Raw genomic sequence first — 22,612 nt, 5'->3', positions numbered from 1 at the left:
CATATTAAAAAGCCCAGTTTTACAGTAGAAACACATTTGCAGAGGGGTTCAAATGATCATTTTGGTCTGAATGGTTCCTGTCTAAAACAACTAAATGTTAAAAAACTCTTTAATGTCATAGTGAAAACAGATTTCTGCAAACTAATGTCAACTAAACAAAAATATGTAAGGTAAAATAAGTGACTGCATAAATATTCACCCCCTTTAAATTGATTAATCTAATTTAACACAGATCCAGTAAATAGGTGTATAGTAATCTCACAATTAGTGAAATGGGGATCACCTGAGTGCAGTGAATGTATCCAAAGTGATGATAGTATAAAGACACCTGTGTCTGGAAGGTCCAGTCACTGGTTAATCAGTACTCCTGGCTACCATTACACCATGAAGACAAAAGAACACTCCAAGCAACTCAGAGAATATTGAAAAGTGTACATTTTGGGATGGGTACAAAACATTTCCACAGCACTGAGCATCCCCCATAGAGTCAATGACCCAAAGTAAACAGTGACAGCAACACAGAAATGGTTACAAGATAACAAGGGGAATATTCTGTAGTGGCCGAGTCAAAGCCCAGACCTCAATCCAATAGAGAATTTGTGGCTGGACTTGAAAAGGGCTGCTCATGCCAATCCCAGTGCAACCTGACAGAGCTTGAGCAGTTTTGTAAAGAAGAATGGAGTAAAATTGTAGTGTCCATATCTGCAAGCCTGACTGAGATTTATCCACACAAACATCCGTTTTCACTTTGATATTAAGGAGAGATTTTTTGTCTATAAAACCAACATAAGGGTGAAACCTCCATGGGTGTGAGTACTGTTTATAGGCTCTGTAAATCAGGGGTATGGCTGATCAGACTGACAGGCAGGCCATTGTTAGCCAAGGGGCTAAAACCCTTGATCAGCTCCTCCTCTTTGCCAGTAGCAAGGTTGATTAAAAGTTCCAATGTGGTGACTTCAAAACTCTACTTCAGAAACCAATGACTGACATTAATGAGAATATGTGTACATATTATACAGTCTATGGTGAGTACCCGAGGTTTCCTGTAAGCTATCACTTGACTACAAAACCATATGAGGCCACAAGTCTGTCACATCTAAAGATTCCCGTAAAGCCGAGTCATGCAGTCTCTAAGTCTTTGATGAATTTTTCTGAGCCAAGGCAAATTTGACCTCTGCAGAGCATCACTCTGATTGCTCCAGGTAATCAAGCTGTGGTTGGAAAACAGAGCTGTGAAGGCATTCAGATGGTGGGTCAGCGAGGACATGGAATAGGGGATTTCTTGCTTAATTTCCCTCGATCATTGAGGCACTACTTGAGTATGCTATCAGCATGGCTCAGAAATTTCTCAGAAACTAGAGGTTAATTTGTTCTAAAGTTTGGTATATAACCTTACAGCACCTAGAGGATAAACCCTAATGACTTTGGTGATTTCTTGCCCTACCACCTAACAGAAATAGTAAGTTGAAGTTTTCAACTTCTGTCTCATGCCTAGAAAACTGGAAGACCATTACTATTTTTCTTTAACCTAAACTGTGCTTTGAGCTTAAGGCTTTATGTTTTGCATTTTAATGTCTTACTTTTGCTTAATGATTTAACCATAGAAAGCACTTCTAGTTCCTTTAACCGTAGCAAATTTAAAGCTGATGTGAGGAGGTTTTAGCTGGTTGCAAAACAGACTTAAAGTAATACTGATGTCAATTTAAAACTCGCCAAATCAAACAATTCCACCAGGGATGACAATATACAGAGCCTAATTCTTCTTTATTATGCCTTAAACCTCTGTCAGGGGTAGGTGGCAAGGATTTTAACATCAAACTGGAGATAGCACCAACATTTTCCACTGCAAAGATTCACAGGAAGTGATACGTTTGACTGTTGAAAGACAGCACGATAAGAGTTTTTGTTGTAAAAAATCCCAATACATAGGGCAACATCAAAATGTATGCTAAGTGAGGTGTCTGAATCAACTAAATATGACAGTTTTTCACTGGAGCTGTCAGTGTGTTATCCAGAGGTGTAATGCAGGGTACTTGCGGATTTATGGAGTATACCCACTTATTTTTTTGTCTCCATAGAGCAGTGGTTCTCAACTGGTCCAGCCTTGGGACCCACCATCAACTTCCCAGTGAAAAACTGGGAATTTTCTTATCTTTTTTGACCAATCAGGTTTATCAAATGAAAAATATCTGAGTTTGAACTTCAAAAACTGCATAACATGCCACAAATCAAAGATGAGAGGCAAAAAAAGCTTGTTTTGAAAGAGTTTTGTTTACATTTTTGACACAATTTATTTCTAGGTACACATTCGCGACCCACTGAAAAGGGTTCTGTGACCCACTTCTGGGTCCCAACCCACTAGTTGAGAACCACTGTCATAGAGTATACCCACTTCTGAAAGTATACCCAATAAAGAGTGTATAAATTATTAGTAGACCCCCCTCTGCACTCACCACTACACCACTGGTGTTAGTGGTGATAGCTGAAGAGCTCACAGCTTCCACTGGCATTAATGTAAGCACATAAACTGTGTGGCCAGAGCTTCATGGAAAGGGTTTCCATGGCTGAGCAGCTGCATGCAAACCCCATCAAACAGTCCAATGGTGTAAAGCACAGGACTCTAAAGCTGTGGAAATGTGTTTGGTGGAGTGACAAATCATGCTTCTCTGTTTGTCAGCTGGATGAGTCTGGGTTTTGTGGATGCTGGGGGTCGTTACCTGCCTGATTGCACTGTGATAATTGTGAAGATTGGTTGAGGAGGGATAAAGGTATGGGACTTTTTTTTTCAGGGTTTGGGCTAGGCCCCTTATCTCCAGGGAAGGGGACTAATGCTTCAACTTACCAAGACATTTTTTGACAATACTATGCTTCCAACTTTGTGGCAACAGTTTGAGGATGGTCCTTTCCTGTTCCAACATGATTGTGCACAAAGCAAGGACTATAAAGACATGGTTTGATGAGTTTGTTGTGGAAGAACTTGACTGACCTACACAAAGCCCTGAGCTCAACCCCACTGATGAGCTGGAACGGTGATTGCGAGCCAGGCCTTTTTGGGGTTAGCGCTGTTGCCTCACAGCAATAAGGTCCCTGGTTTTCTTCCCAGTCAGGGCCTTTCTGTGAAGAGTTTGCATTTTTTCCTTGTGCATGCGTGGGTTCTCTGGCTTCCTCCCACCACCAAAAACATGCTGATTAGGTTAATTGGTGACTCTAAATTGGCCGTAGGTGTGAATGTGAGCGTGCTTGATTGTCTGTCCCTATATGTCAGCCCTGCGATTGACTGGCGACCAGTCCAGGGTGTACCCCGCCTCTCGTCCAATGACAGCTGGGATAGGCTCCACTGGAAAAGCGGTATAGAAAATGGATGGATGGATGGATCAGTGCCTGACCTCATAAATGCTCAACAGAATGAATGGGCACATATTTCTACAAGCACACTTGTGGAAAGCCTTCCAAGAAGATTGGACACCATTATAGATGCAAAAAGGGGACCAACTCCATATTAAAATACATGTATTTGAAATACAATGTCATTACAGTCCTTGTTGATGTAATGGCTAGGTGGCAGAATACTTTTGTCCTTATAGTGTACAAGGTACAGGCCCTAGGGGTTCAGGCCCTGTAAAGTATAAAATGTAAAGGCTTTAAAAGGGTTATTTGGAAATAACCTATAGGGATGATACCCTAAATAAAAAAATACATGCACTGGCGAGTTGCCTAAGAAGCTTTTTCTAAACATAGGACCGGACAGAAGCCTGGTACCTATGCATCAGATCAACACCAAAGCTACTCTGTGGTGGACTACACCCTTGAAAGCACTACTTGTGCGTTGGTGTGTCTGCACCCCTCTGTAATGCTCCGCCAAAATGCCAGTCAGTATATTGTAATTTATATGCTTGTGTTATCGCAGGTTTATGGTCCAATCCTATTGCTTTTGCTGTAGTCTCTGTATCTTTGCCATCGGTGCTGCAGCATGACTTTTATTGCTGTTGTGTTTTGTGCTTCGTTGGTCTCTTAAGTGTTCAACTCTCACCTTTGCACTCCTTATGACCCCACATTTCAATTAGCTCCTCTGAGCACTTCCCCCCTGCTAATAGTCAGCACAGACACAGCTGTGGACTGCAAAGGTTGTTTATCTCTGCAATACTCCCCTTGAGTGGACTGTTGAGACTTCCTTAGAAATCCTCCACTGTTGAGACTTCCTCAGAAATCCTCTTCTCAGGGGTTCTTCTATAACACATTATTTATCCCTGGATTCGTTGGAATTGAGCTATCCGATTTCTCCACATTTGGTAACTGTTATTCATCTGGACCACACCGGTGATGTCACCTATGTAATCCCTGCAGCAATATTTGGCTGACATCTCCAGGACTGGTAAAAACAGATGTTTCCTCCAGCTCCAGCTGCATGTGGGAATATTCTTTGGGCAACATCCTATTTCACTGACTTCCCTTTTAATTAAAAACATATCACAGCTCTGCAGCTCATAAAATATGCACTGATTTTGTGTTCCACTTCTTTAGAAATGACAGGATTGATTACTGTAGTGAATCTGAAATCTGACAGTCATAACATACAAACAAGCAAAAAAACCAATGGCTCATTTGCTCTGCTTCTGTGATTGCAGTTGGCTTGTCATCTGGGGCAACTAGCCAGGCATGTGTCATGATTTGATTAAATTTCTATCCTTTCTCAATGAGGACTAGATAGAGTTCCGTTTGCTCACATGAGGATAGTATTTGGAATTTCTAGTCTGTATGCTTTCAACCCACTTTGACAAACAAATGACTACAGCAACATCTGTGCAAACGGACCAAGGAAAACACTCCAGACACACACAACTGGGACAAAGAAAACCGATGCAAAATAAAAAAAAGGGGGATGGTATTTTATTTTTACACTTGCTTGCATTCCTTAAAACAAAAGAGGCTGGCTGGAGATATTTTAGATCCAACTCCACCTCCTTGAACTGGTGCTCACACCACTGAATTTTCATGCCATTTACTCAAAATCTAACCAAAAAGCCAATGTCAACAAGATGTGAAACACAGGCCTCCCTTGAGTTACAGAGTCCTGAGCTTTAGGCACACTAGGCCCAGCTACCCCATGCTGGTCTGGAGTATAAATGCCACCCCTGTCCCTATTCCACCACTGGCCAGCACCAACATTGTTCCAGAACAACCTGGGGCTAAGCACGGTTACCTCTTGTATACGTCATCCTGTTGTAATACAACACCATGCCAAAGCCCACTTCTTCCATCCATGCCAGGATTAAGGAAGTGTTCCGTGCTTGATCATGGAATGGCGCACTCACACCAGTAAAACAAACTGAACTTTGGTCCTAGCAACAAAACAGTTTACTTAGTGTGAGAACACCCTCAAAATGTTTATCTAACATCCCCATGATCTCCCCTCTGGCTCCGTCCTTTCTTATTTGTTTCCACTTCTACGCTGAGCTCTGAAATAAATCGAAAAAGTTTAGCTACGCCTTCTTTCAGAAAGAAATTTTGGAGTACATGTGCCCTCGGTGGATACACACAGAGTACCTCCTAAAAGTTCAGGAGCTTGCTGCAGTGTTATGTGGAAGCTTTGTGTTAAGTTTGATGCTAAATCTACACTAAACTGCATCGAAACAAGTTATATTTACTCAAAGTGTGTAATCATGTGGTTGCAGCACAGATGAATAAGGTAAATTTGAACTCGTAGAGCATGCTGTCCGATCTAAGAAAACATTGTCACAGAAATTACTTTTTAACTTCATGGGTGGTTTCACATTCACATAAGGGACCAGGGCCCATACCCTGAAGCATTTGACCCCATAATCCAATTTGTCTAATCAGTGTGAAAAGAGGCGTACCAAACTCTGGCATCATGCCCAAGTCCTCTTGAAGAAGTGGTCTCAGAAACGAATTATGTACTGAAAAAAGAGAATTAATAGATGAACTTTAAAGGTCACATGTTATGCAAAATATACTTTTTTTAGGTTTTCTAACAAAAATATGTGCCCTGGCCCCCAAGAATCAGAAAAATCCACCCCCCCCCCCCCCCACTCTTTCTCCACCTTTCCAGAAAATGTGTGCTTAAACAAGCCATTCTCAAATTGTCCCCTCTTGATGTCATGTGGGAGTTAGCCCCGCCCCCAGGTTTGGTTGGCCCTTCCCATTTGGGAGAAAGTTCCACCCTCCTCTCCTTATTCTCCTTTCAGCTGGCAGCCCAAAGGAATTCTGGGAAAGCTCTACAGATTAACAGACACCCAGGCAATCCTGTACCTGAGACCACCACAAGGTACTATCTCTGGTAGATAGCAGGTCTCACGAACACATTCGTGAGCGGCTTGCACCCTCTCAATTCACAGTTACAGATCCAGTTAAAAAAGGAGTGAAAAAAATGCTCTGATGTTGTAACTTTTTTTATTAACATAAGGCCACTTTCAAATTTGCTTGAATTAAAGTTGGCATGGCCTTGAAATTCAGATAGCTTAAATGGCTGTGATTGTTTTGAATAAAGCAATACACAATGAACAATTCAGTCAGGGCATTTGTCAACTGTTACACATCTTTAATCACACAACACAATTTAGTCTTGTAATGTTGTCTTACCTTACAAAATTTGCAGTTCCATTTAGTCAGGTCAGCGCCAAGAAAATAGCGGTTCAGCTCCAAATGAGAGAATCTGAATAAAAATGTACATCCTGACATCAGACCCAAGGAGATTAAACTTTAGAGAAACCTAATGGATGCGCTTCACCTGAGCTCATAGTTCTATGTTGAAGGAACTACTCACAATTTCAAGTTGAAATGGCCCACAAAAGCACACCATCGCCTCTAAAATACAAACCGGATCAGATACTTGCAAAATATTACATTACATGACAAACACCCAAGGCCTCTATTGAGGTATTTGTCAGTGAGTAGAGCTGTAAAAGCAATTCTAAACATTGTTGTACCATTGTAACATAGTTGTACAGTAGATGTGGAAGTAGAAGGAGGGTCACTGTTGGTGTATCAAAAATGATTTAAAAAAAAAATCCATAGCAGGATGGACTCCATTGTCCACATGGAATTTAAGATAATGTCATGTAGCTGAGGATACAAGTGGTTCCTGGTTGTAGTTTCTTCTGCTAGTATTCAACCATGGTTTAAAAAAACTTCTCTAAAACCCAGCAAGGTTAGAAAACTACTGATCCATCTCAAAGCTACCATGTCTCTCTAAAATCCTCATAAACTAGTATCTGGCCAACTCCTTAAGTTTGTTGAGGGACAGAACATGTTTGACAAATTGTAGCCTGGTCTTCTTAAAAACACAGCACTGAGACAGTGCCATCAAAAGTTAAAGATAACATCCCTATTGGTCACGCCACTTTGTTTTACAAATTGCATAAGTAGCATTTCTGTTACAGCCCTGGTTTCATTCATTTTTGGAAAAATAGATATTCTAAGGTCTGTATCAATAATTAATGCCCTCCCCATCTGCTGTGTGGAGTTCCCCAGGGTTCTGTCCTTGGATCAATCCTTTTCTCTCACATGCTGCTGACGTCTCATATCACTGTATGCGGATGACACTTTGATTTGTATTTCTGCTAAACCACATATTCTTTTTGAATCCCTCTCTCCAGAACTGTTAATCCACTATCAAAGACTGGTTGTCTCTAAATTCCCTTTGTCTTAACCCTGATAAATATGAAATACTTCTAATTTGACTCGATCACGCCACCTCATCAGCCAGTTAGTTTATTGGCCCATATCATCATTAAACATTTCGCGAAAAAAAAACCTTGGAATCATCTTTTACAAACACACGAACTTTGACAACCACATCACAAAACTTGCACAGATCTGTTCCCTACATTTACAAAATATCACCAGAATCAGACAAATGCTTCCCGCTCTGAAACTACAACTACACGCTGTCATTCTCTCCCATCTGTATTATTGTTATTCTCTGTTCACATGCTGTTGTCAGTCATGTCTACAGATGGTACAAACTGCAGAAGCCAGATTATTAACTCAAACTAGCCACTGGTTACATATCTCAGCTTCCCATGACATTCAGAATAAACTATAAAGTCCCTTTACTTACATACAAAGCACTGCATGGCCTCCTTCTGTGTTATTTCTGACCTTCTTGTTCTACAGACCACTCCTAGCCAATTCAGACCGCCCTATCTTTGCCTTATTTCTCTCCCACACTCTGACTGCAGCACTGCATCATGCTTTTACAGCTTTAGCCCCTGCCCTCTGGAATAAACTCCCACAATCCATCAGATCTGCAGAATTGTTGGAATGCTTCAAAAAGCATTTAAAAACTCACCTGTACAAACACGTATTCATGTAACTCAATCCTTTTTGTGCTCAGTTTGGTCCTGTTTTGTGCCTGATTCTTATTTTTCTCTGTTTGACTTTGTAATTTACTTATTTTTAATTTCTCCTTTTGTCTTGGGAATACGTGCATTTTATGAAATGCTATGTTAGCTTTACATGAGACTTTAGGGGATGCACACTTTCCAAAAAGTTTAACTTTTGACTCTTCAGTCAACAGAATATTTTTTTTAGCAAATGTGAGCCCACAGTGTGTTATTTTTGGTCAAAAGTGGGTTTGGCCTTGGAACTCTTCCATGGATGCCATTTTCCCCAGTCTCTTTCTTATTGTTGACTCATCAACACTGGCCTTAACTGAGTCTAGTGAGGCCTGCAGGTCTTCAGGTGTTGTTCTGGGTTTCTATTCGACCTCCTGGAGAGTTGATGTTGTGCCCTCTTAGTCAGTCAGGACCACTTTGTCAAGAAACACACATGATTTATAGCTGTAAATATTTCTTTATTATCAGTTATCAATTTGCTCTGCTCTGGGATCCCCTGCCCTTCAATGAGCCTTCGTCTAAAGCATCTCACAGGAACAGCAGACGCTCCTGCTCTTCCAATGCTGATAAGGAAAGCCTAAGGCAGGGAGAGAAGCAGTAAAACAAAACCCCCAGAGCAGACAAGCAAGCAGCAATGACAACAGCATGACACTGATGAAGTCAGAAGCAGAATGAAGGAGGAGCTGGGGTGGAGGAGGGTTGCGAGAGCAGCTTGCAGAGAGTAACCAGGCAAGAGCAATTTAAATAAGGCAACCTGAGTGCGATCAGCTGGCTGTCAGCTGATGAAGACTTGCATGAGCTCAGCTGGTATCAATTATGGCAGCGCTTGACCTTGGGGTCTGCCTGAACTTACAAAATACACTTAATTTTTGGTCAGCCAGCTACTACTGGGAAGGTTCTCCTCTGTTCAAAGTTTTCTACACTTGATAAGGGCTCTCACTGATTACCAAAGCCTTAGAAATGGCTTTGTAACCATTTCCAAGCAGACAGATGTGAATGACCGTTTCTCATTACCTCCGCCAAGGAGGTTATGTGATTGGGTGGGTTTGTTCGTTTGTTCGTTTGTTTGTTAGCAACATAACTCAAAAGGTTGTGGACAGATTTTAATGACATTTTCAGGAAATGTCAGAAATGGCACAAGAAAGAACTGATTCGATTTTGGGAGTGATCCGGATCATTGTCTGGATCCAGGAATTTTTTTAAGGATTCTGTACTATTGGGAGATAGGGCTAATGGTGGAGGTCTGCCCTGTTACCACTTTACACCAGTAGATGGCGGACATTAGTAACTTCAATCCCAGCAGCAGTTTTTGGGTGTGTTTCTATTCAAAGTTTTGAAGTTTACAGAGTTTGAAAAAACACAAGTCCAGTCGAGGAGACAAGTCAGAGCGTAACAGAGAGAAAGACAGCAAATTGTAGCGGGAATACACACAATGCTGGGAGGAATAGAGGAATATTCACCCTCTGCCATGACTTCCAGTCGTCCAGTGAGATCATGGGTGCATCTGATGGCACCCGTAGCGAAGCCAATGCTTTGCCTCACCATGTTTCTACCCCACTGGGGAAAGAGTAATCGGCGAAGGCCGTGGTGGGGGGCACATGGGGACGGATCCAGGAATTTTTTTTAAAGGATTCTTCACTATTGGGAGATAGGGCTAATGGCGGAGGTCTGTGCTCTCTGAGTGCTTTTCTAGTTTGTTCTTGAATTTCTTTACATCACAGCATGATGTGTTGCTTTTTGTAGACACTTCACTTTGTCAGACAGGTTCTTTCTAAGGGGTTTCTTGATTCAACAGGTCTGACAGGGACCAGGCCTTGGTATAGCTTGTGAAATTGAACCTAGCTTTCCAACGAATGTGGTTCATTTGTGATTTAACAGAGGACCAGGTAGGTTTGGGTGGCTTTTTTTCTCTTAATAAATGAAAGTATTGTTGTAAAACTGTATTTCATATTTACACTAGGTGATGCAAATTTGTATGTTTTAGATGTAAGTATACATTAATATTTGTTAACTAGAAACAATGCTGCAGTAGCAATGAACCCCTTTCCAAACCTGTGCAATGCCTCCTAACAATAGCGTTAAGAAATGGGCCAAAACACATTCAAATAGTCTGTCAGCTATGTCTAAATTTTCACTTTCCAACTCTGTAATTATCATGAGATCACCAACACACAACAAAGATGCAGCTCTGACCACGGCATCCTCCATCTGGTTGTCGTAAGTCCTGTTCCTACTGCAACCACCGTCTAGTGTACGTCACTTTAGTTTCCCTACTGCGGGTGTGAATGCAAGTCCAAAAGAGTCCTTGAGTGTTTATTGTTGTATTTTGGTATCCCCAAGGGGTAGTTGCCATGAGGGAGTCCTGAGAAATATCTGGTCAAGAAATGACTGCTCTCCTTGGGTTGCTGATGCAGTCGTCTATAAACGGAGTCCAGACCATTATTGTTTTTTTCCCCAAGCTATATTTGTCAAAGTAAACTAGTGTACAAACAGACTCTTGAAGGTGGAAGTAGAAGGACAGGAATTAATCCAAGGTTGAATTATCCTGAGCCTACTTTTGGTTGATTTTCTGGAGCCTGGTGGTTTTCGCATGGCCACCTAATGATGACATCCAAATGAAAGGCTGGCAAAAGAGGTTGTTATGTGTAATTTTGGAGGCACACTGCCCAAAAACCCCACGCCATCCAGTAGAAATGCAAATTCATGCAACTGAATATCACACTGGTTTTAACATCTTGAACATTGCATTAAAACAGTTTGCCGCTCAAGTCTTTACGGTAAGCTCATGCAGACAATAGATGGCAGACCGCCCATGATCAAAGTTAATTAATCCATGTTGAACCTCTTTCCCTTTTTGTGGCCAGACTCCAGGGTGACTTGGTCTCTGCTGTGCTTGTTAAAGTTCTTTGGTCTTAGATTAAATGGTGTGCTGATAAAAAAAAAAAGCCCCTTCCCAGCAGCCCCTAGACCACACCCTGGGCCAATGGATGCGCCCTGTGGTCTCATAAGTGGGACCGACGTAGACGGAACCGTGCCAAGGGATGACGTAAAGTTCATTTCTCAGGAAGACTGGAGGAAAGCACTGCTGTCCTTTCCATTGATCTGGACTAGTAATTAAGCTTGCTGTGGAGTGATCAAAGCATTTAGGATAAAAATAAAAACCCATTCTTTTAAAATCATGGTGCAATTGTGGGTTTTCGAGCAGGGTTGAGGGAGCCAAGTGATTCAACAGGGCAATTGCAAAACCATCCGGTTGTACCACCAAAAGTGGGTTATGTCCAAAATAGAGTAAAGAGAAATCCAAGGTGTGTCCAAGCTGCTGACAAATGCACTATTTCAGTTTAAACATCACCTATAGTAGTGGACCAATATAAATAAAAGGAGAACACAATGTTTCTTTGATTTATTTCCAACTTTTGTGATGGTAGCATCTGAAAATATTCATATTGCTCTCTCCTTACAGTCTGTCTCATTCCCAAATGCATCATCTGTTACTTCTTTTGGCTTGATTTGATTAAAACGATGCCTGCAAACCCACCGTTTCTCCACAACAGCACTCAAAATAGCAGATGGCTCACTGTCATCAGGAGCCTGCAACACTGTTTAGGCTTTCGCTAATGCAAGGGCGGAACAGGCTGGAGACTTTGTGTGTTTCATTTGGCACTGAAATAAGCCCAAATGAGAACGCTGACTCAAAAGAGCACCACCTGTGCTGTTAAAAGGTTCCACACAGTCTGTGCTGTCTTGTTAAGGTTGATAAGATGTTGATTTTAGCTGTAAGACCATGTGCGCTGCATTCCAAAGCCTTCAACCTTCTGCTGATAACATGGCAGATATAGTGAGGATAATTATGTGGGAGCTGTTCTGATAAGCTTTCTCCATTCTTGCCCAGCTAACCACAGCAGTCGCCCAGTTTCTGAATCTGCCAATTTCTCCGCGTTTCAACATAATTTTCTCACCCACACTACGTGTAACACAAATTACAATGTCATAAGTGCCTCTGCCACCTCCACTAAGGGTTTAAACGTGTCCTCTTCCTGCAAATACTCAGTGAGTTGATTTATTGTGTTGGTTCAACTAAAACTCAATGCCCACCTCAGTCATATTTTAAACTGCCCCCGGGCCCTGTCAGACTTTGATAAAGATCGGGGGCGCCTGAGTTTTAGTGTGCAAACTGTGGCCTGAGGATTTATCTTTTTTTTTTTTTCTTAAATATTTTATTTGTAATTTTTCAATTTTAACAAGAAAAATTAAAAAAGACAAACAGGGCTCGGACAATCAGTTACCAAAGAAAATGTGCGAAGCTACAAATTATATAATGTGATTCCAAATGTTGTGCATCAAATTTTTGAGGCAGAGAGTAATAGGTACATGTAAAAATGAAAATACAATGTGGAGATAAGATATGTTTGCATGCAGACAATTTTCATCCCAAACTGGCCTTGTCCAAGTGGACAAGAAATGGATCCCAGATAGCAGAGAAAGTTTTTATTGAGTCAGTCCTTAAAAATCTGAGTCTCTCTGTCTGTATGACTGACAACTTAACAGAAACCCATTTCTGAAAAGAAGGTGGAGAGGGGGATTTCCAATCACCAAGAATGAGTCTCTTGGCCACAATCATTCCAAAAATGAGTGCCTGTTTCAAGCATGTTGGAAGTCCTTTAGTTGAGCTTAGGATTTATCGTTTTTAACAACAACTATGGCATTACAACATTGCGCTCAGGGGTGCTGCCAGGAATTATGGGGCCCATGCAAACACATCACTTTGGGCCCCACCACCACAGCCAAAGCAAGTCCTGGACTCAAGTGAAACACTTGAGTTTATTTATTTTTTACAACCCTGATAAAGGAAAATTAATTTAGACATGTTTGTGAGTGTTTATGTGCCATTTCTGATCATTAAAGTGGGGGTATTTTGCCTTTTTTCAAGGCTTTACACCACCTCTCTGATACCCATGTAGTAGCTTTACATGGTTTACAGCTCAAAAAACTCCTCGTTTCTCACACTGGCGTCCTGAAAAAACATTATTTCAACCTCCGTCTGAAACGCTTCGTTTTCGCTGCTGTCTCTTTAACTCCCCCCACTCCACGGACCTGCTTTCCTCCGATTGGCCGATTTTCCAGAGGCTGGCCGGCGGCAGGACTCAATGTTTTGTGCCCGCCCCTTCAATGTGGCTAATGTTATTATGCTAGTAGTTAAAAACTTTGAATGAACCGTTCCGACTAAGTAAAATATGGCGAATTTTGATATACGCCCGTACGTGTTAGACCTGGAGTCTGATCCTGATAGTTTGGGGTGGGGGGGAGCTGCAGCAGCAGCAGAGGATAGAGCAGGACGTATCTGTTTGGTAAGTGTTTATTTACTCTGTTGCTAAGTGGCTAATGGCTAAAAGGCCTTGTGGGGGCGGTCTGTTCCGCTTTGCCGGCAGCATGGACGAACCACGAACCAGTCAGGAGATCCTATTGTGATGACCTCATCAGTTTGGTCCATTGAAATCTCATCTCGGTAGAATCTCGACGAGATTTTCAGTGAACCATTTTCATCAGTTCACACGCTAATTCCAAGATTACTGCCGCATACATCTATCTTGCGGTTTGAAAATTTGCATATGTGGAGTATGGAAACCTAACATTGTGACTTTGTATTTATGTTTTAAAAATCGGAAGAGTGTAATACCCCCTCTTTAAAATTAATAAAAGGCCCAATATTGGGTGTCTCTGACTTCTATTTTTGTAGCTGTGGTGAAACTTTTGTGCTCTGAGAATAGACCCTACCAATGAGTGTCATTTTCAGAGAACAAGGCTGTAGCTATGGGCAGGAATTAGTTGTACTTGAAGCTGGTTGCAGTAACTGTTTGAGTAGCATCAGTCAGATGTAGCTTTAGCATGACAGCAGTTTTATTAGTACTTGACCACATTGTTTTACTAAAAAAGCAAAGCTTTGCATGACAGAGAAGATGTTTTAGCTTTCTCCTGACCTGTTTTGGCATGAATTTGAGATATTTACAGGTGGGGTTTATTTGTACCTTGACCTGGTATATGCTATTGCTGCTGCTGGTGGAGCCATTAGCTTAGATGCAGCCATGATGGCAGTTTTATCCCAACTGGGCCACTTTCCTTTATTTAAACAAGCCCAACAAAATGCACAGAAAGCTTTTCATGGTGGAAAAGATGTGTTTATTCTTCTTCTGACCTGCTTCAGCATGAGTGTAGTTATGGACAGGGTTTAATTGTATTACATGCCAGTTGTAGTGACTGCTGCCAGTGAAGCTATAAGCTTGGATGTAGTTTCAGCTTTTTAATCAGATCTGGACAGAATTTCTTTATTTAAAGAGCAGCAGAGAACGACATTGGAAGCTTGTCTTGGCAGGGAATATGTTTTTGCTCTTCTCCCGACCAGTTTAGACACCAGTGTGGCATTTCTAGTGTCTGAGTATGCAGATGAAATTTTGAGTCTTTCAGTCCTTGGTTGTCCCGATCTTATTATACTCTTGTGAGGCCTGGAAGTTGACTGATGGCTAGAGGCGCTGGCTGGACTTCTTTGTTTCGACTTCTCTTTGGTGCATTTTTGTGTATCATTGGCAAGACGGCGTGTCTAAAGCTATTGTGTTCAGGAGAGTGGGGATGGGAATGGCCGCTGTGCTTTCACTGGCACCTGGCACGCTTTCCTGGGCCTGATCCAGCTCAACGTATACTGGGTGCCCAGGACCCTGTGGGCTGGTCCAGACACCTTCAGGTAATTGTTAAGATAGTTAATTGATTAACTGCTATCAAAGTTAGCATCTTTGTTATGTGATAATGGGTCCAAAAATGAGCTTTTCATGAACTATGCCCCCATCTTCTTGCGTCTTGATTATTTGGTATGTGACCATTAGTAAACCAGGAAAAGGTCCAACTGTAACGCACTGAAAGAGGCAAATTGCTAGCTACCATTGCAGAGTTGGACATCTTTCTGTCAATAAATCAATTCTCCACTGGTGCTTGTTTTCTAAGACATAGAAATTAGACGCATTAGTCCAATTAATTGGTCATTAACCATGGCCTGATTTAACTGTGCATGTAAATGACTAACTCAGAAAGATAACCTCTTGTTTCTTTTGGGCTTTACAGTGTCAAACATTTTCAAGTACAGTCTTCCAAAGGGAATATTAAGCAGCTCATATAACTCCTGGACATTTTGTCAGAGTGTAATCAAATCCAGACGTCCATCTCTGGGCTTTTCCAAATGTTTGGTGGGTGTTCTGACTTGCCAGTGAATTAAAGCAACACATCGCGCATTGCCTTTCACACATTGCCAAAATGCTGCATGAGGTTCTCCACCACAAACACTTATATTTTCCAGCTGCGGAGAGGTTTCCCGTACCAACCCACAGGGCCAAAATCCCTGTACGATATTTGTCACCCGGTTGTTAAATTATACGTGCCTTAAGTCTTGTTTTAATGCCTTTGCAAATCTGGGTTAAAGCTGTGTCGTTTTTACTTGGTTTGTCCGAGTTTCATGGTAGGGTGGGTGATGATGTTTGGTTGAACAAGCTTCTGTTTAAGAGACAACAAGATTCGAAGTGATAATTTCCTCATGACACTCTAATTTCCATAAATGTGTCTGCCCAGAGTCTTCCTATCTGTTGCATGCTGAACTAAAGTAAAAAGAATGGCTGAAGTCCAAGACAAGTATTATACGCTCAGCTTTTTGGCATGGATCTACATTTTTGGGCTTTATCAGGGCCTCACTGGAACGAAGTGATTTATCCAGTATAAAAAGTAAAAAGTGCGGCTTCTACCCCCTCTGCTTTCGAAATCCCTCAAAACCCGGTGATGTCATTAAGAAAAACAATGTGGGCGCTGGCAGTCGAAGCAACTTCCATGCAAAGTCTTAGCTAGACGGGATTTTTTTTTTTGCTTGGGGGCAAGTCTGTAACGTCTAATAAAGAGTGAGGGACACAAATGAGACAAAAAAATGGTTTCAAGGTCAGCCAAGCTTCTCTGAGACACAGATTCAATCGGACATTAAATGGAAGCTGGATTTGATGCCTGGCGTCTGTTTTCCTCCTTATTGCTCCCTCGTGTGTGAATGAACAGTGCTGAAGAGGAGCAGGAGCAGTGAGAACATCTGCGGCATCAGTCAACTTTTTAATATATTGTCAATGGTAAGGTGAGGACATGACATGCTACAGCTGGAGTGATTAGCTGGGAGAGCAACTGGCAGAAACTCCCCCCTGCATCTGTGATTTATTTGCTGCTCTGCTGCTCTTCTTTACATTATCATCACAGTTTACCAAATGTTTTGGGCTTTGGTCAGAAGGGGAATAATAATTTAAAGAGGCTATCTCTGTCTACGGTAAACTCTTCTCTGACATCCTAACGGCTGAATCAGTGAGTGTGTGAGAGGGGGGCGTCAAGCACTCACTCTTGTTGCACTGATAAGCATTATTTTCTCCTGTGAAAATCTGTGCTTGTCCAAAAAAGTCATTGAACTAAAAAGAAGAGGGCAAAAAGGTGAAGAATAAAGAAGACATGACTGTAGTGATTTGAGCAGGTTGATGATAAAATATAACAGCAGATGGTAGGGCTGTCAAACAATTAGAATAATTCTAGTCATGGTTATTCTCAGAATTTCTGTGTTAATCATAATTTAACCTATATTTGTTGCATTTTAAAATTCCACCAATTTGCGTGTAACAATTGAGCATATACCATTATTTCAGGTAGTCAAGTGCTGCCCTGTAATACAGATCAGCAGATCTCATGCAAGCCCTCATCACAGCCAGCTGATTCTCACTACACCCACCACTGGCTAATTGCACTTATGCTGCCATATTCAAACTGCTCTAGCCTGGCTACACTCTGCTAGCCCTTCTGCAAGCTGTCTTTGGCAACCCTCCTCCACCCCAGCTCCTCCTTAAAGTCCCAGTAGAGTGAAATCCAAACTTTGTGTCTTAACACACTAGATATGTTGGAATAAGGATTCTATGAACATCTGAACACACTGAGACCTATGTGTGACGTTAGAGAGTTGTTTCTCTCTTTCCTGGCTTGGTTTGATTTGCGCAGGATAAATATGTGAGCCCATGACTTCACCAGTCTTGATGGAGAAATGCCCCACCCCCCGTAACACTACGATGATATAAAACCACCAAGCAGTTCATCTCAGTACAGTTTGTTGTTAGCTGATGTCACTGCTCTCACTGAAAGTTAACAGCCAGCTACATGCTGTCTTTTTGTTTATTATGAGACAAATTTCCCAAATCTTTCAGCCACACTGGCCCACAGGCCATCAAAAGTATCATAATGGAGAGATCTGTTCCAGAAAACAGTAAATTTAATCCCCAACTTCTGCCTCTCTGCCCAGGCAGCTGTGCTCTGATCAGAAGCATTTTTTCACATTTGAGAGGATCTTAATCCCTGTGAGTGGGCGTGGCTTCAGCTCATTCAACTGACACGCCCACACCATCCTAGAGCTGATTTTAAAGCTTAATTTTATAAACTTTATTTTTATAACTTTTTTTCATGACTACAATTGGCCTGATGTTCATAATGAAGTGGCCTGTCATACAACAAACCTAAAATAAACTAGATTATGGGATCAATGCAGTTATAAAAAAAATGAATAACCTAATTGAAGACCTTGTTTGCATCATAATCAGTGCATTAATAATGAATGGATTTTTAAAATTTAGATTATTATTATTTTATGATTATAATTTTTTTATTCATTTATTTATTTATTTATTTTTACAAAATTTAATCATTCTGTATATCATATGACCGCTGGCTATTAGAGGTAGAGCACAGCTTAGCTGCCAAGTTTTTTTTTTTTTTAATTCTTATTTATTTATATATTTTTGGACATGAAGTGATTTAATTATCTAGGCTGTTTGGATTAAATAATTTAATTTTTTTTAAATTTTTTATTTGTTTTTACAAATGATACCAATGTGAACTCTGAAATGGAGAAAATAACTATATTATTTGTATTTTTGGGCCAGATTACATAGATAACAATAGTTGGCAAAGCCTTCTGTGAATTTCTTCCCTTGACCCCAGTGAACTCTTGAATTGGCATTTGTTTTATCGAAGCAGTTACCCATGAAATACCTAGAAAGTTAAGACATTGAGGAAAGTACAAATTAAAACTGAGTGTGATAATTGGCAAAACACCAAATCTGCCCCAGCTGTTCTGCACCATTTTCTTGGAAACAAACTAAAAATGTACATTTGATTTAAAAAATTCCCTTAAAATTGATACATGGAGTTCCTCCTTTCTTTTTTTTTTTTGCATATCATCACATCATAATGTTTTTTTTTTTTTTTTTTTTTTTTTTTTACTTTTTTACTTTTTACAAAGTGTCCCAAATTTTCAGGATTCGGGTTGTTGTGAGTGTTATAAAATATGTTTCATCTAGAATTTAACACGGTATAGGACTTTTGTAACAGCCTTGGAACTGAATGATAATATTACTGCCTGTACTTTGTTGCATCAATAATCTAAATCATACATTATAATAAAAATAAAGTTTATTTGCAGCTAAACATTTCAGAACTTAATTTTAAATAACTTCTGAAATGTATTCGCAGTTTTAATCAACGAGGACAGCAAATAGCATATTATGTTATTCCTGTTGTTAATTTTTGTATTCAACACATTATCATTGTTATTTTTATTATTATAAAAATATTAAGCTATTTACAAAATATTTACAACCCAACTTCAGTGGCATATTTAAAGAAGGATTCGAGGACTTTAAAGGATTGTTTTTAGTTAAAAAGGCGAACTTTACCTAAAAATATCCATCAAAAAAGTATTTTGAATTAAAATTCTACAGCCTAAGAGTATTAACTCACCATAAATGTGATTCTCTAGTGAAATGTGTTGCTGTAAAGTTTGTACCACTACTTCATGGCATAATGGAAAGTCTCTTCTGAGTAAGGTGGGGATGCAGTGCAGACTGCTGGGTGCTCAGGGGGGAGGGAACCAGAGGAGGGATATTTGACAGTCGTGGGGGTTGAAGAGGGGAGGGGGTCATTCAAATACAGCTGTACTTGCTGACACTTTCGCGCAGGACGTGCCTGTGTCAGAGTTGAACACCGTTATCTTCTCCTCCTCCGTGTCTGTAACTTTACTGCAAGTGTCTGTAGTAATAATTAAAGGAACCACGCCTGCTGCTCTTTAATTTCTCTGAATTTCACTACTTTTTTTTATTCCTTCCCTGGAGTTGCGTCCAAAGCTGCTCGTCTAGAAAACGTCATAAATTTTGGGGGATTTTTCTCGCTCTTGATTATTATTTTATCGCGAGAACGAACCTAAAGACCCTCCGGGGCTGCCCATTGCTTTCTGGCTGGGAGGTATTAGTCCAGTCGGTCACCCGCTGTCTGTCCGGGAATACGCACTGAAACAGCAATGGAGTACCTCAAGTTGTGTTTTGTGTTTTTATACTGGATGAAGTTTGCTTCTCCTCTCTCCTATACTGATACACCTCAGACTCCTGCGCCTATTCCCAAAGGTAAGCAAAACTTTTCGTCTATCATGGGGTCGCTCTGAACTCATTACCCCTACTGTATTGCTTAATATGCGACATATCACGTTGTTGTCGCATATTAATGAGTCGTTTAGCCGTTTGCTAAACAGTCATAATCGTAGGAAAGGTAACTATCTGTCCTCGTGGGTGTAATTTACCGGCTACATGATGTTAACAGACAGGAGAAGCTGCCTGTGGCTCCCTGTCACACGCTACATATGTTAAACTCTTATATTACATGACAGTGCTTGACACACAAAAAAGTGTCTGCGGTTTCTCACAATGTGCTTTTTGTTAAATGTTGTTAGCTTGGGCGCTACTCCCGCTTTTATACACGCATGTCAGGCTGTAAAATATCGAGGAATAACTAACCAATTGTCGGCGACCCTTTGATGCCTACTCTCCCTGACTTCACTGCGCAGTCGCTCGCATACATATATGACATAATAGAACCGTGAATTACAATGTGTAGGAAATCCATTATCATTTTATTTTAATGGCAAACAAGCAATTATGTGCTCGAGAAACAGAGGCGCAGTTGTAAACCTGTTTATAATTGAAGGCGCGTGGAGCACAGCCAAGTACAACCTGTTGGATGCTCAGCTGTGGAGGCAGCCTATGTGATATATACAGTGGGATCTGTGCTCCTTAAAGTAGCACACCCACTCCCCCAGTTTTATTGAGTTGTTTGAATCCTATACCCTGTTAGCATGTTGCTGTGGGTAAATTGCTCTAAATTGCCCTGCAATCATTTCAGTTAAACACAGCTCTTTTCACGCTCGCGGGGCATCTTGTAAAAACCTGCAGACAACAACGTAAGTGGAGACATGTGTGAGTGTTTTTTCACCCGTGTTGGTGTCATGAGTTCCGTGGGTTTACGTTAAGTCTGGAAATGTACTTTTCTAATGATGCATTTAGCCTGGGTGAGGCAGTCTGCTATCAGGGAACAACAGCCTCCTTCAGCCTCCACAGGCCTGTTTTGTCCTGTGGTGTGGACCAACACAGTAGCCACAGTTCGTTTACATGGGTTAAAATGTTTGCTTATAAAAGCCTTTTCAGAACACCTGGGAGGGATTAGAGCAGGAGCAAGGATTGGGTCAGCTGTTGGGATGCACACGCTAAAACTAGTAAACCAATCCTGAAAGGAATCTGGAAATAAAATACAAAAATAATCAAACAAGTTTAATGATAAACAATTAGATAAATTACAGGTTGCAAAAATAAACCTTTCTTTACTTTTAAGACTGTGTAATAACCACAATACAGTCTCAATTCCAAACATTATTACAAAGCGCTGCAAAATATGGTTATCTGAATTTAAACTGAACCTTCCAATTATTTTCTAATAAAGCAATTGTTTTTGAGTCAACAGAATTAAATAAAACTGAGCAAAGGTCAAAGGAAATTCCTGAGGCTACGCAAGTGACTGCTTAAGACTGTTTTAATGTCCAACGAACAGTAGGAAATAAAAAACTTGTCAGGAAGTGAAATACAATTACAAAGAAAGCTTCAAACTGTTCAGTTTTTTAATAATGTTAACCATTAATTTATTGACAATTTAGTTGATAAATATAGTTTAGTTTATATAGTTGATTTTACTAACAATTGTACCAATTTAAGATAAGTTAAATGGGTAAAATTGGTATATCTTATCAATGATTGTAAAACAAATCCTTAGAAGACTTCATTTTAAGTAAAATCCACATTATTGAGATTTGTGCTTAAATGTAAATATTATGTTCAGGTTAAATCTGTACATGATGCTTTGTGCAACAATGCATACTTTAACCACCTCCAGGGTTGGTGGGGTACCTAGTCCCTGGTTTTGGGGCTCATGGGCTGGAAAGTTTGGGAACCCTAGCATTAATGGAGTGATCTTGCAGTTTACCTCATGGGTGAAATATTGGTCTGTATTTTTAGCCGTTTTTCACATATGCCCTCATGTAAATTTCTAAAAAATGTAGCATGACCTCCAGTTTCTATATATGCCACCTGCATTGCGTTGCAGCTGCACAGTACTTACAGCGCTGAGCAGCTCAAGTCCTGAGATAACAGAATCAAGGGAAAACTACGAGATTAGGCAGGTGTAGTATGTGAACAATAGACTGTGTTGCCTTTCTACGGTTGATTTATTTCATTTCAACATGATTCCACAGTATTTTTTTCTTCCGACATGGTTAAGTACATTTGAATGATTTTTTTCTACAGAGGATGTAGGGTTTCATGTCATCATCAGTTCATTTTTCTTTATCAGTGGCACTGTAGTAGCTCTGTGACTCACTGACCTCCCAATGATGACCTGTAGCTTGTGCCACAGGATGGGATGTGATGTTGATATAGTGATGATTTACAATCAGGTGTCAGTGCATTACGTTGTATTCTGAAGTTGAATGGATGTTTTTTTTTTAATCAATCTGCTGCGGTTCAGCAGTGGCCAGCACCAGAAATAAACCTGGCGCCTGTCTCCACCAAAGTAAACCAGAGTGGCTCCTCTGGGACACGCGGGTGACGGACTGGATCATATGCAGTGGAACTGCAAAGAGTGACAGTTTGTTAGTTTGTTTGTTAGCAACAAAACTCAAAAAATTGTGGACAGATTTTGATGAAATTTTCAGGAAATGTCAGAAATGGCATAAGGAAGAACTGATTAGACTTTGGGACTGATCCGGATCACTCTGGATCCAGGAATTTTTTAATGGATTCTTTACTATTGGGAGATAGGGCTAATGGCAGAGGTCTGTG

The 22,612-nt window shown here is 40.6% G+C and overlaps 1 protein-coding gene across 2 annotated transcripts in view; it reads left to right on the top strand.

Moving 5' to 3' along the window:
• The first annotated feature begins 19,412 nt into the window (after positions 1 to 19,412).
• plod2 (procollagen-lysine, 2-oxoglutarate 5-dioxygenase 2) overlaps positions 19,413 to 22,612 on the top strand; it is a 56,850-nt gene continuing 53,650 nt past the window's right edge. For both annotated transcript variants that reach the window (XM_041813989.1, XM_041813988.1), the window contains exon 1: positions 19,413 to 19,855. In XM_041813989.1, the coding sequence (XP_041669923.1) occupies positions 19,753 to 19,855 (103 nt within the window). In that variant the 5' untranslated portion in view covers positions 19,413 to 19,752. The remainder of the gene's footprint in view (positions 19,856 to 22,612) is intronic.

Source organism: Cheilinus undulatus, linkage group 19 (genome assembly GCF_018320785.1).
Source record: "Cheilinus undulatus linkage group 19, ASM1832078v1, whole genome shotgun sequence".
NCBI lineage: Eukaryota > Metazoa > Chordata > Actinopteri > Labriformes > Labridae > Cheilinus > Cheilinus undulatus.
Note: the sequence above shows the minus strand (reverse complement) of the source record. Positions and strands in the feature narration are given on the sequence as shown.